The sequence below is a fragment of the Schistocerca serialis genome, chromosome 4, assembly GCF_023864345.2.
Source record: "Schistocerca serialis cubense isolate TAMUIC-IGC-003099 chromosome 4, iqSchSeri2.2, whole genome shotgun sequence".
NCBI classification, from domain to species: domain Eukaryota; kingdom Metazoa; phylum Arthropoda; class Insecta; order Orthoptera; family Acrididae; genus Schistocerca; species Schistocerca serialis.
In genome coordinates this window covers 283,943,340-283,958,690 of record NC_064641.1, presented here as the reverse complement: position 1 = coordinate 283,958,690, position 15,351 = coordinate 283,943,340, and the positions used below count along the sequence as shown (strand labels likewise).

General features: G+C 45.2%; 1 protein-coding gene across 1 annotated transcript in view; it reads right to left on the bottom strand.

Annotated features, from left to right (window-relative positions):
• Positions 1–15,351, bottom strand: part of LOC126474174 (dual oxidase) — a 547,064-nt gene that overhangs the window by 98,354 nt on the left and 433,359 nt on the right. Inside the window, exons 8-9 of the mRNA XM_050101634.1 lie at positions 11,693–11,889; positions 5,264–5,512 (exon numbers count right to left, since the gene is read on the bottom strand). Of these exons, the coding sequence (XP_049957591.1) occupies positions 5,264–5,512; positions 11,693–11,889 (446 nt within the window). The remainder of the gene's footprint in view (positions 1–5,263; positions 5,513–11,692; positions 11,890–15,351) is intronic.

Below are 15,351 nucleotides of genomic sequence, written 5' to 3'. Positions count from 1 at the left end.
AAGGGAATAAATCGTAGGACATTGTGGGAGGACACATAGGGCACGCCCTGTAGGCTTACTGTCAGAACATTACTTACCGGCGCATGTTCCTTGTAAGCCCTCCAAAACTGGTTACTTGTATCTGTCTCATGCCTAATTTTCCTACCGGCCAGTCTATAGCAAGAGAAATCAGCATTAAATCAATTAATACTACGGGGTGCGGCTTATACTGTTCAAGTGAACGAAGAGATGAAAATCTCAGGGCACCATGTCCGGGCTGTTTGGTGGGTGATCATACACTTCCCGTCGAAAACGGCGCAGGATCGTCTTCGTCGCGCTTGCAGTGTGCGGTCGAGAATTGTCATGAAGAAGGAAACGCATAACAGCTACGTTGTGTGAGCTGCATGAAATCAGGCGAAACCTTTCAGCAGCCACTTCACACTTGGCTGGAGACATTAAGTGCTCACGGTGCACTCAGAACTGAGAAGTGCTTATGACGCCATGGACGGGCATACTAGAGACAATATGCAACATTTCTGTGCAGAGCATCACAGAGTTTTCTCTGAGGTTTTTATTCCGCGACCGATCGGAGGTTAAAACAATAGCCTTCGTAAATTAATTGTAAGTCGGTCTTGACCACAAAATACACTCCTGGAAATTGAAATAAGAACACCGTGAATTCATTGTCCCAGGAAGGGGAAACTTTATTGACACATTCCTGGGGTCAGATACATCACATGATCACACTGAGAGAACCACAGGCACATAGACACAGGCAACAGAGCATGCACAATGTCGGCACTAGTACAGTGTATATCCACCTTTCGCAGCAATGCAGGCTGCTATTCTCCCATGGAGACGATCGTAGAGATGCTGGATGTAGTCCTGTGGAACGGCTTGCCATGCCATTTCCACCTGGCGCCTCAGTTGGACCAGCGTTCGTGCTGGACGTGCAGACCGCGTGAGACGACGCTTCATCCAGTCCCAAACATGCTCAATGGGGGACAGATCCGGAGATCTTGCTGGCCAGGGTAGTTGACTTACACCTTCTAGAGCACGTTGGGTGGCACGGGATACATGCGGACGTGCATTGTCCTGTTGGAACAGCAAGTTCCCTTGCCGGTCTAGGAATGGTAGAACGATGGGGTCGATGACGGTTTGGATGTACTGTGCACTATTCAGTGTCCCCTCGACGATCACCAGTGGTGTAGCCAGTGTAGGAGATCGCTCCCCACACCATGATGCCGGGTGTTGGCCCTGTGTGCCTCGGTCGTATGCAGTCCTGATTGTGGCGCTCACCTGCTCGGCGCCAAACACGCATACGACCATCATTGGCACCAAGGCAGAAGCGACTCTCATCGCTGAAGACGACACGTCTCCATTCGTCCCTCCATTCACGCCTGTCGCGACACCACTGGAGGCGGGCTGCACGATGTTGGGGCGTGAGCGGAAGACGGCCTAACGGTGTGCGGGGCCGTAGCCCAGCTTCATGGAGACGGTTGCGAATGGTCCTCGCCGATACCCCAGGACCTCACGCCCCACGTGTTGAGCAATTCGGCGGTACGTCCACCCGGCCTCCCGCATGCCCACTATACGCCCTCGCTCAAAGTCCGTCAACTGCACATACGGTTCACGTCCACGCTGTCGCGGCATGCTACCAGTGTTAAAGACTGCGATGGAGCTCCGTATGCCACGGCAAACTGGCTGACACTGACGGCGGCGGTGCACAAATGCTGCGCAGCTAGCGCCATTCGACGGCCAACACCGCGGTTACTGGTGTGTCCGCTGTGCCGTGCGTGTGATCATTGCTTGTACAGCCCTCTCGCAGTGTCCGGAGCAAGTATGGTGGGTCTGACACACCGGTGTCAATGTGTTCTTTTTTCCATTTCCAGGAGTGTAATTTATTCATTTCCTGGACAGTTTCGGACACTGGCCATCTCATTAATACAAAGCTGTCATCAATGTTGTTGGTACAAATTACAAGTGCCTGTGTACGATGGGGTTCCTGATTTAAGTATTACAATGAGGGGATAAAAAAGTAAATAAAATTACATGCATTAAAAATTACATAAGATGGTATCAAACGACCTCTTTTATTATGAGAGGGTAACATGTATTATACTCCTCAATATAATGTTGAAAGACGTAAGCTAAATTAGTAATGGGTTAATATTACTGCAAACAACACTTATAATTAGTACCGAAAACACTGATGAGACGCTTAATCTAATAAATTAACTAATTTAATATTGTCTTAAAGATAGTCAGTGGAAGATTGCAGTTTAGAATTAAATTGAATCGGCAGTTGTAAAAAAATGAGTTAAGTCAATTGGAGCTACTTTCACGATAATGAGATAAAACTGTTTTTATTAGTATTTGTTAACAGTTTTAACCTGGAATGCTTTTTAAAAGATAGGGGACTGTGGAATGACTGCATAAAAATGATAAGTGTTTTCAAGCAAACAGTGTAGTATCTCCCACAATTTATTTGGTGGACTTACGCCTTTTTCCAGTGAATAAGGCACAATAATTATTTATTAAACTTCAGGTATCATTCAGACATCATATTTTAACTAGCATATTAGAAAAATAAATGGTTTCAGTTGAGTATAATGTGTTTGGTGGACTTTTTAAACATTATTTGATGTGGTGCAGTTTCTTTAAACATCGTAGTAATATTTTACTCAGTGTCCTCCGAGGTTGTTGGCCATTCTAAAGCAACAGCTTCTGCAACGTACTTCATTACTTTCCTAATGTCTTCAAGTTTCTTTGCATTAATCGGTACACGTCCTTGTGGATATGATGGTCGCAAAGACAGTTGGATATTTCGGACTGCTGGCAAGCTCCTGGGTTTCCTAAATGGCACTCAAAAGATATAAATGATACGATGCTGAATATGATTTTTCTATCCTTAGGTACATCTTCAGAAACACTTTCTAAAGACAGGCATGTCTGGTTATAATAGGAAGGCCAGCAGACTTTGAAGTCAGAAATGTCACTTGCGTTCACCGAAGTAACAGTATACATCTTAGAGTATGTGCTGAAAAAAAATTTCTACATATTGTTTTAAAGTGTGAACTCTGTCGGATTTCCTGATTATCTTCTTTATTAATCCAAATTGTCTGTCAGATGGAAGTGGGAGTGACCCCTTACAGGCAAGTAATGAGACATTAATTTGAATCTACCTATATCTACAAGTGAGAGAAGGAATCTTACCACTGAATGATTCCGATTCTGTAGGGGGCAAGTATCTAAAAACAAGTGTAAGACTCTGTTCCTTACTACGTATTTCACTGTCAGTACAGATCTTTATAAACGAAAATACTTCGTTACAATCCCTTTTCGCTTGACCTTCACGAGAATTTCCTCTTTTGAAGTTATAGATATTGCGTAATCTGTGAAAGACTTGCAACCTGTTTTCAGACGACATCGACTTTACGCGGGACGAATGCCTTATGTACACCAATGAGCCAAAACATTATGACCACCTACTTAATAGCTTGTTTGTCCATATTTTGTCTATCTTTGGAAGGAAATAGATCTCTGATTCCGCGTGTCAGAGATCCGACAACTTGTCGGTAGATTTGTGGATGAATGTTACATTAGATGTTTATGCACAGGTCATGTAATTCGCGTTAATAACGGGCGGCTGATTTGCGAAGCGGCGATGGCGCCCGACTGCGCCCATATGGGCTCCAAAGGGTGTACATCAGGCAAACTTGGTCTCCGAGACACCAGCGTGAGCTCGCTATAATGCGCCTCAAAACACTGTAGCACGGTTCTGGTTCCGAGGCAGGAATAATTACACTGCTGAAAGATAACAACGCCGTCAAGGAAGACATCAAGCATGAGGGGATGCAGGTGGTTCGCAGCTGTAATCATGTCTTTGTTTACTAACACAAGTTCGGTGCAAGTGCAGGAGAAAGTCTCCCATAGCGCAATACTGCTCCCACCAGCCTGCGTTTGTGGCGCGCTGCACGTCTCGAGCCGCCGTTCACCTCGATGACGGCGTTTGTGGAGACGACCATCGACCTAGTGTAGCAAAACTGTTATCCACCTGAAGAGCCGACACGTTTCCATTGATCGACAGTCGAATAGCGATGGTCCCGTGCCCACTCCAATCGTAACAGACGATGTCGTTGGGTCAACATGTGAACACGTAGGGGTGGTCTGCTGCGGAGCTCCACGGTCAGCACTTTACGACAAACGGTGTGCTCCGAAACACTTGCGTGTGCACCAGCATTGCGCTCTTTCGGCAGAGATACCACCTACTTAATAGCTTGTTTGTCCATCTTTTGTCTATCTTTGGAAGGAAACAGATCTCTGAGCCCACGTGTCAGAGATCCGACAGCTTGTCGGTAGATTTATGGGTGTATGTGGCATTAGATGTCTATGCACAGGCAGAGCAGACAAGCCTCCGAACCTCTCGTTCTGTGAAGAGTCATGAAGGTCCAGCCATTTAGCGCCGTGTCGGAGTTTCACTATCCTTGTACCTCTTTCCGTAGAGTTCACGACAGTAGCACTTGAACATTCTACCAGCTTCGCCGTTTTCGATATACTCATTGACAGGCTTTGCGTAGCAATAATCGGCTGTTTGTCAAAGTCACTTATCTAAATGGATTTCCCCATTTGCATCCCATATCTTCACTAGGGTGATCCCCGTCCGTGTCTGCTCTTCTTACATACTTTGGTTACCGCGTCACGTGACCGCAACGTTACCAGGTGGCATCCAACGTCGCGGTGCGCAGTGGTCATAATGTTTTGCCTGATCGGTATATATGCACGGGATCTACATCCTTTTCCCACAGAATGATGTATATTGCGTTACAGAGTGCCATACAACCACTAACTCGATTTCAGAAATACGGTGACTTAATCCCCTTTTCCAGTTCCTGATTCAATTATGCAAATGAGAACTTCGTTTGACTGCTTCAGATTCTTTATAACAATTAATTTCTTGAAAGAAATTTGGATGGCGAGGAGGGTCCAAGATACCTTCCTACCAACGAATTTAGCAACAGCCAGACTCAAACCACTGTTCACTTGTCCTTGATTATGTCACTGCCGAGGACATAATCCGGAGAATGCCAACATTATGGTCTTAAATGAGTAAAGTACAACGTCGTGGCAGAGATCATATGCAGTAAATTCGGCCCCATCCAGACCCGTGTCAGAGGCACAAACACCAGGTTAACGCTAGGGGGCCCCAGTGAGACATGTGAAGAGTAGTAGTCATTAGTGGCGTGATGGAGTATGAAATAGGCGATTTGTGCCAGGTACGAACCCGTTCTCGACGTTTTCGAACCAGAAGCGGTCGGCATCACGGATGCGGGTGAACTGCTCCCTGATGATGGCGCGGAACAGTTCGCCCGGCCCGTCGTCCGACTCCAGCATGCCTCCGATGTAGAGGTCCACGTTGTCCAGCCGGTTGTTGTACACCGAGGCGAGTCTGCGCAGCAGGTCCGGCCGCGCCGCGAACAGCTTCCGGTTGATGTGCGACCACTCCTTGATGCGGGGCAGCCTGAAGTACGACCTGCGGCACAAGAACTCGTCTCACGGCGTCCGCTTGCGTTTCAGTCGCAGAATTAATCTAGGCATCACAATGAGATTTTCACTCTGCAGCGGAGTGTGCGCTGATGTGAAACTTCCTGGCAGATTAAAACTGAGTGCCGGACCGAGACTCGAACTCGGGACCTTTGCCTTTCGCGGGCAAGTGCTCTACCGAGTGAGCTACCCAAGCACGACTCACGCCCCGTCCTCACAGCTTTGCTTCCGCCAGTACCTGCGTGGACGGGGCGTGAGTCGTGCTTGGGTAGTTCACTTGGTAGAGCACTTGCCCGCGAAAGGCAAAGGTCCCGAGTTCGAGTCTCGGTCCGGCACTCAGTTTTAATCTGCCAGGAAGTTCCTTAATGTAGGCATCATATAGTGATAAAACTGTATGGGTTGTGTAACCTTAGGTTGCAGTTATAGTGGGAGGGGGGAGGGGGGGGCTGAGCATTGGGTGACCGGAGCAGCGTGGCGACCACAGCAGAACAGAGACGGCGAAACGAATGATTTCATGTATATGATGCCTGCAAGGTACACTTTAAATCAGAATACACGGACCTCTAAAAGCGCCATTATTTGATGATGTTGAGCAAAAAGATACAAAACAGAAAACGTCAGTCATAATGTTATAGACTTTGTTGATTCAAAGTTTTCAATTTTGCACGCTGTTTCTCAGCTACTGTGTCAGAATTTGTGGTTTTTTTGTTCTTTTTTAATTTTTTTGCAATAAATCGTCACTTTCCACACAGCTAGTGTATTGCTTCGATACACAATTAATTTAAACATCCAAAAATTTTAAAGGTAAAAAGAAAACATTATCGCTTCTAGAATGAAATTTTCACTATACAGCGGAGTGTGCGCTGATATGAAACTTCCTGGCAGATTAAAACTGTGTGCCGGACCGAGACTCGAACTCGGGACCTTTGCCTTTCGCGGGCAAGTGTTCTACCAACTGAAGGTAGGAGACGAGGTACTGGCGGAATTAAAGCTGCGAGGACGGGGCGTGAGTCGAGCTTGGGTAGCTCAGTCGGTAGAGCACTTGCCCGCGAAAGGCAAACGTCCCGAGTTTGAATCTCGGCCCGGCACACAGTTTTAATCTGCCAAGAAGTTTCAAGATTATCGCTTGTTTGAGAGCTAGTGTAGCATCCGTTTCAATTTTGCTTACGTTTTCTGAATTAATTATTGAGAAATTATTTTCTTTACTGACATATTTTTACTTCTTTTATTATTCCTGGTCATACAGAGCACGAAGTTGTTCTCCTGGTGCGGGTCCATGTCTAGAGCTTGGTTTAGAAGTCAGTCTCTTGTTATTCTTCTTCTGGGTTGCGATGAATTTGTCAGAGATACGAATTTTGGCTGCTGTGATTGTGCGAATAAAACATTGAATTGTCGACTCAAGTTTCGTAAACGTTACTATTGGGCGATAGTCTGTTGCTTGACGTAGGCCGACATGAACGTGTTTTGATCGGTAAAGTAATGACAGTTCGTGGTTTTTAGCGCAGACTGGAATTATAACGTTTTGGGAGAACGAAAATCTCCTCCTTAAAAATCAACATGGGTTCTGCAAACAGAGATCTTGGGTAACTCAGCTCATGATATCCATAACGCTGTACACAACGGCGCTCAGGTCGATGCCGTATTCCTTGACTCCAGGAAGGCACTTGACGCCATTCCGCACTGCCGTTTAGTGAAAAACATACGAGCTTACCGAGTGTCGGACTAGATTGGTGACTGGATTCAAGACTTCCGAGCAGATGTAACTCGTCGCACTGAATGAAACAAAATCGACATAAACGTTAAGGCAATGTCCAGAATACCTCAAGGAAATGTGGCAGGAGCGCTACTGTTTACAATGTGTGTAAATCGTCTAGTAAAAAGCGCCGGATGCTATTTAAGAAAGTTCACAGATGACGCGGTCGTCTATAACAAAATAGCAAGGCCAGAATACAGTACTGACTTGCAGAATGACCTGCAGAGGATTACTGAATCGTATGTGATAAGATTCTGAGGGCACACGACAGTAAGGTCTTTAGTGCCCATTGTGAATGAATGGTGCAGGCGGTGCCAGTTGACCGTGAACGTAAAACAAATGTAACGTAGTGTGCATAAATAGAAAAAGAAATCTACTGTCGTACAACTACACTACTGATGAAGAGAAACTGCTGGAAACAGTATCTACTGTAAAAGATGCAGGGGTAACTAACCAGAGCGACTTTGAGTGTAATGATCACATAAAACGAAAAGTGGGAAAATCGGATGCCAGACTGTGATTCATAGGAAGAGTCTTAAGAGAATGTAACTCTCCACGAAGGAAGTGGATTATAGGGTTGGTTCAAATGGCTCTGAGCACTATGGGACTTAACTTCTGAGGTCACCAGTCCCCTAGAACTTAGAACTACTTAAACCTAACTAACCTAAGGACATGACACACACCCATGCCCGAGGCAGGATTCGAACCTGCGACCGTAGCGTTCGCGCGGCTCCAGACTGTAGCGCCTAGAACCGCTCGGGAAGCCCGGCCGGCACTTATAGGGCGCTTGTTCGACTCTCTCTTGAGTCCTTACCAGGTAGGAGTGATAGAAGCGATAGAGAAGATCGAACAAAGAGCAAAACGTTTCGTCACCGTATCGTTTCGTCGGCGGGAGAGCGTTATCGATATGCTCAACCAGCTCCATTGGCAGACACCATCGTGGTGCCATTTTTCAACAGGACAACGCGTCCACAGGTGATACGTATCTTTTCTATGAACTGTTTGTGTGATGTTGAGGGACTCACGTCACCAGCAAGACCGCTAGATCAACGTCAAACGCATTAGGCTGTAGCCAGCCTCGCGCTTCGTTCTGATTAAGCATATATACTTAGTTAGTAACACGATAGTTGGATTTCGTTTTTGAGAGTGTAATACATGCGAAATGGAGGGTTTGACTGAGGAGAGATGATTGCTGAGATTTCCCATTCCTAATTTTAATAAACCTTGTTATACTGATTCTCTGCGTAGTTAGAGGGAAGAAAAGCAGAGTGGAGGCTAAGGGATGCCGTTAGGAAGGGGCACAAGGGGAACCGGTCGCCCCTAGTCATTGTATCGGCTAGGGCCGCTGGTGATTCCGCCACCGTCATTCAGGTAGGTTGGCGGCTTCTTTGAGCGGATTGACGTTTTCCTGAACTGGCGACGCTTGGGCTGGCGCGGTCCACCTGTCGTCTCCAGAATATTAACGAGGCCGCGATATTTTCTACTCGTATATAGCGTCTCCAAAGTGCCAGTGACCACACGCATAGTTGGCGGCTGTTCTCGGACACCAGGCCGTGGAAACCGTGTGACGCCAGGCACCTTGGCAAGATGAAGATTGCTTCGTAACTTGGGAAGAGAAAAACTTCACCGTTAGAATATGCCTTGTAGCTTGCCGCCGCCTGGTGCCACTATTAGAAACAGAGTCTTCATGGAATATCGGCGGGAAAGAAGGCTGAGTTACGGTTGGTCGGTGTTCGCAAACTATGGGAATGGTGGCTTACCATTCGTTGGAGCTCACAACTTCCCGAAAACGATCAGTCTTTTTCGCATCGTGAGCGTGCCTTTTTGAGACTAGAATTAGAAGAGAGTTAGAGATATTCATTTAGACTTGCTTACATGCAGTTTTGGTGGCGTCGCGTCGTAAGGGCTGAAGTAGCAGAACACAGATTTTTAGATACAAAATGGGCGGAGCCTTTTTCGGAGACGTTTGGAACGCAGACGTCTTCGGAGACACTTGGGGAGGAAAGAGAGCAAACGGTCGAAATTGATGCGAAGCATTACTTAGCAGTCCATTACCTCGGCTGCGTTTAAGTTTACGCATAAGTCTCGCAAGGGAATAGGCACCATTTGATATTACTTAATTTTAATAGGTCACGCTTTGCATTTGACCTTTTATTGTTGGGTTTTCATGCATGCTTATCGAATGTATGCAATCTACATCACAAGAACGATTCCACTTTTACGTTCAATTAGACCTTGCTTGAAGTATGTTACCAAAGTCATCTGAATGCCCTCATGAGCTACACCGCTCATCCTAACAGTTCAACGTGATTATTTCCATGAACATAAGTTCCACACTAATTTCTTATAAGAGAAAGAATTTGTTTGCTTGTTTTCGTCATTTATTCGATTAACTTGTCAATAAATTATAATGGTTCTGAATTCCTGTTTATTCCAGTAGCCAGCTGTCCCCTACGATACTTTCTTGTTTATTAATTTAATACGAGATCTACAGCGACGGTTTCTCTGTCAAGCCCAATCATCCATTCTGTTTCCCTGCACGTGCATCATTCCATACTTGTGAAACATAGTGGGGCGATTTGCATGTCGAGAGGGGATACTCAATATACATCATACGGTCATTTCGTATATCCTTAATCCCAGTGGCGTCTTCCATTAAAATGGGCCTGTTCCATTTCTCGGCGAGCTTGCCTCAATAAGGGGTGCAGCATCATTATGGCATCCTTCCCAATGGAATCAGTGGGTGTATCTACATCTACATCTACATCTACATGATTACTCTGCAGTTCACAATATATAACTGGCAGAGGGCTCATCGAACCACCTGTAAGCTACTTTCCTACCGTTCCATTCTCGAACAACGTGAAGAAAAAACGAACACGTACTTCTTTCCGTGCGAGCTCTGATTTCTGTTATTTTATTATGATGATCATTTCTCTCTGTATATGTGGGCGCCAACAAAATATTTTCACACAATGAGGAGAAAGCTGGTGGCTGACATTTCATGAGAAGGTCCTGCTGCAGCCAGAAACTCCTTTGTTTTTATGACTGCCACCCCAGTACGTGTATCATATCCGTGCACTCTCTTATTTTGACATAATACAAAACAAGCTGCCCATCTTTGAACTTTTTCAATGTCTCTCATCAGTCCTATTTGTTGCGGATCCCACACTGCTCCAGAAGAGGGCGGACAAGTGTAGTGTAAGCAGTCTCTTTGGCAGACCAGTTGCATTTTCCAAGTGTTCTGCCGGTAAATCGCAGTCTTTGGTTTTGATTTCCCTACACCGTTATCTGCGTGATAGTTCCAATTAAAGTTAATTGTTATTGTAATCTCTAAGTATTTAGCTGAGTTTGCAGCCTTTAGATTTGTGTGATTTATCGTGTAACTGAAATTCAGCAGATTCATTTTAGTGGTCATGTATATGACTTCACGCTTTTCATGATTTAGAGTCAATTACCACTTTTTCCATCATAGGGATATATGGTCCAAATAATCTTTCAGTTCGTTTTTGATCAGCCGATGACTTTACATGACAGTAAATGATAGTATCATCTGCAAACAATGTAAGAGGGCTGCTCAGACTGTCTTCTAAATCGTTTAAGTAGATCAGGCACAACATAGGGTGCATAAAACCTCCTTGGGGAGCTCCAGGTACTGCTTCTGTTTTACTCGACGACTTTCCGTCAGTTGTTACGAAGTGTGACCTTTCTCAAAAAATGTTCAAATGTGTGTGAAATCTTATGGGACTTAACTGCTAAGGTAATCAGTCCCTAAGCTTACACACTACTTAACCTAAATTATCCTAAGGACAAACACACACACCCATGCCCGAGGGAGGACTCGAACCTCCGCCGGGACCAGCCGCACAGTCCATGACTGCAGCGCCTTAGACCGCTCGGCGCGGCGACCTTTCTCACAGGAAATCAGGGATCCAGTCACACAACTGAGACGATACTACATAAGCACACAGTTTAATTAGAAGTCGCTTGTGAAGTCTTTGGGTACGGAACCTTCTCCGAGTAGCGGTTGTATACGATTGCTAACTATGGAGCTATCGTATCAGCATACTGTGAAATGAACGTGACTGACATACAGTCTGGACCGGAAGCCTTGCCTTTCTTGAGTCTTCTAAGCTGCTTCGCTTATCCAGACCAGAAGAGGTATAAGTCATACTGATAACTGAGCTCACGCTGCCAAATTATTTAGAAATTTCACTAGATTTTTTAATTATTGAAATAACATCACATGCCCTCTCAAACCGGGGAGCTTCATTTCGTTTCCTCCTCCCTTTATGAGTGCTTCGCTTTTCTTGTGACGCAGTGCACATTCCTGTAAGAGTCGCACTCATGTGAAATCGGAAGAATGTCTTAGAAACTGAGACTGTTTAGGCGGCAGGCGCGTGTTGTGCAGCTGACCTGACGGTGTTGTAGTCGGGCAGGCCGTTGTCGCGGCCGCGCATGATGTTGAGCGCGCCCAGGTCCCTCCTGGAGAACTCCATGGGGCCGAACAGCTTGTCCCGCACGTCGGAGCACAGCACCGTGTCCTCACGCTCCGCGATCTGCGACGCCATCCCCAGCAGCAGCTCCTCCAGCGAGCTGTTCGACAGCACGTCCTGCGGCAAAAACACTCACTTTTCAGTCCTCGCTTCTTTGTCGAACAGCGTTCTGCAAGTAACACATTTAACATGACAAGCAACGACGCAAACATCTGTGGACAAACTGGAACCCTAGAATACGTAACCTCATAGTTGACGCAGACAGTCTGAGAGATCGTATTTCGTGTCCATACATATTACAAAAATGTATCGATAGATGTTCCAAATTTCCTCGTAAACCGCTAGACCGATTTCAGCCTTGCGTGACACATACATCACTTACGTCTGGAAAGAATCGTTGTCGGGGTAAGAGCCACCTACCTATCAGAGGGGTGGGGGTAAAAACGAGTGTAGCCTACGACGTGCTAATACCACACTTTAGCTATACAGTATTTCAGAATGAGAGCACTTAGTGACTTACAAGAAATGTTACACAGAATTTAATCCTTTACGAATCTTTTTCTCGCTGACAACTTCACAAAATGGTAAAAGGAAAAGAAATACTTAAAGAATAAAAAGCAGTGTAGATCGCAGAAATCTCTTTTATTCGTGACCGGTTGCAGTCCAAATACGGACCACCTCGAGACCGTACTCCATAGTTAATGTGTGGAGACGGATCTGTGGAGACGGATCCACCCAGAAGTCTCCAGAGTCTTCGGCAGTTCCTGCTCCATCGATCTGTCTCCACGCATTAACCTTGGAGTACGGTGTGAAGATGGTCCACCTTCGGACTGCTTCCGGTCAAGAGTAAATGTGATTTCTGCGATCTAGACTGGTTTTTCAGTACAATTGTAAAAGTGAGGGCTGTTTTCCGAAAATGTTTTCGAAAATATGAAAAGGAAAAAAGTTTATCACTAACTACATTTTCGCTGTTTGTACAGTAAAACTACCGCGACGTTTTAATTTATTATTCATTGCTACTAACTCTATTCGCAGAAAGCTTCGCAGGTAACATCCACACATGCCGCTGAATTTATCTACAAAATTATGTTATTGTACGACACATAGTTCAGAAAATATGACGGCATAAACATTCAGATGAGTAAAAATGAAACTGCATGCTCAAATTTGCTACAGATACAGGTGAAATATATGTGAAATACATTAAATATCGAATGAAAGATATATGAGACATGTCAGTAAGCGGCTAAAGCTACGAGTAAAAGATCCTCTTAAGTCCCTGGATTAATTTCAGCCAAACTTGTTACACACATTACTTACTATCTGGAAAGAAATGCTGAGGGGGTGACGACCAGCAACTTCCTATTAGGGTGGGAGTGATAACATGGAGAGAGAAGGGGGAACAACGAGATGGACAGACAGAGAAGGGAAAGGAGGGCATAGACAGAGCTATGGAGGAGGAGAAAGACAGAGAGAGGGTAGGGAGAATGGACAGAAAAAGAAAAGAGAAGGAAAAAAAAGGTTCAAATGGGTCTGAGCGCTATGGGACTTAACATCTTAGGTCATCAGTCCCCCAGAACTTAGAACTACTTAAACCTAACTAACCTAAGGACATCACACACATCCATGCCCGAGGCAGGATTCGAACCTGCGACCGTAGCAGTCCCGCGGTTCCGGACTGCAGTGCCTAGAACCGCACGACCACCGCGGCCGGCCAAAAGAGAAGGAGATTAAACTTTTTCCTGCTCTTATCTCGGATGGTACTGCCACCAGTAATATATAATGAAGAAGCAAATAGTCTTGGTAGTAGTGCTGTAATTATTACTCATTTACCAATGATGCTTTTCGCCTGATTCACGCATCTTCAGACTGGCTGATATTAGATGGTGTTAGGCAAATGGGTACGGAGTATACAAAATGTCACAGCAAATAACTGCCCTCGTCAAATATTCGGAAACAGTGCGCAGTGTTCTCGTTGAGGTATGCAATGTAGTCAAATGAATACAAAGAGGGATCAGGCCCGCACAGATATTTCACCATGTTAACATGTTGGAGGTATAAATGCTCGTATTAGGGCAATGCAAATACAGGTTGGGGCAAATAATAATGGCCCGAACGAGTGGATACGATTGAACGTGAATTTGTGGCAGCGTTAACGGAGGAGGAAAAGGCCTGCAGCAGTTAAATCTAACAGGATGGAGCAACTGCCTATACAGCCGGCCTAATCTTGGAGCATATTTACATAATCTCACGCCTCACGGAGTTGTTAGCATAGGTCAGTCAGGTCGCGGCCCTATCTGGTCACTCAGGTCTTTTGAAGTGTCAGTGTGCGATTAATTTGTGTGGTGAGCCCTCAGGGCTAAGGTGTATCGTATTGCAACAACCCTCATAGTATTCAAGAACTGCAGCAGAACATTTCGGATGTGACTGCAGCAATTCCAGCTGTCCAAATTCGATCCGCCTTCAGCAACTTGTTGACAGAACATTCCGGATGTGACTGCAGAAATTCCGGCTGCCCAAATTCGATCCGCCTTGAGCAGCCGGCCGGAGTGGCCGAGCGGTTCCTGGCGCTACAGTGTGGAACCGCGCGATCGCTACGGTCGCAGGTTCGAATCCTGCCTCGGGCATAGATGTGTGTGATGTCGTTAGGTTGGTTAGGTTTAAGTAGTTCTAAGTTCTAGGGGACTGATGGCCCCAGTAGTTAAGTCCCATAGTGCTCAGAGCCATTTGAACCATTTTTTGAACCTTGAGCAACTTGTTGACCAGGGCCCAGAAGTGCCAAGAGATGATTGGTGGTCACTTTCAACATGTGCTAGAGTCAGGTTAATACCGAATTTCCTTTCCTCTGCTGTGTTTCTTTTTACCCTGGACCTCTGTTTTCAGGGCCACTTTTATTTGCTCCACCGTACTAAAAACAAAAAAAAAACACAACAGTTAATAGGATGTGTGGTTACTTCTAGCTACCACGTGTGCTTGATATCGTAATGGCATGCTCTCTATAAAGTGTCTCAGAGCGCAGTCGACAGTCGATTCTGTTCCTGGAAGCTGTGGCTGAGGTCGGGAAGCATGCATGGTGCTAGGTAGCTCACAGACAGTAATTTATTTTCACAGTGCATTCCAAACAAAGATGGAGTGTCGGTTGTTTGTTGAGCATTTTAATATCAGGTAATTAAGGCGAGTATAAAGATTTATAGCTGTTGTCAGAAACCTGGCCTAAATAGTAGTCTGTGGTAAACTATAAAACTGACAATCCATTAACTTCCATACATCAATTTGCTTTCCAATAGTATTTCACTTAATATAAGTAACTGTTTCAGAACTTAAAGCAATTGAAAATTCCGCTCTTGTGACTACAGTAATTCTGAGAGAATTATTTCATGTTTAATTGTGATGTTTTATCTGTACATAATATGCTTATTAATCGCATTTCAGCTGGATATCGGCATCATTCTGTTCCTGCGAAATAATCAGTACGTTTTCAAATATTATTATTAATAATACAAATTACTACTACTACTACTAAGCGTTACAAACCACGAAGCCTCTTCACCGCACAGTGAGTGATACTGAGTCACTCTG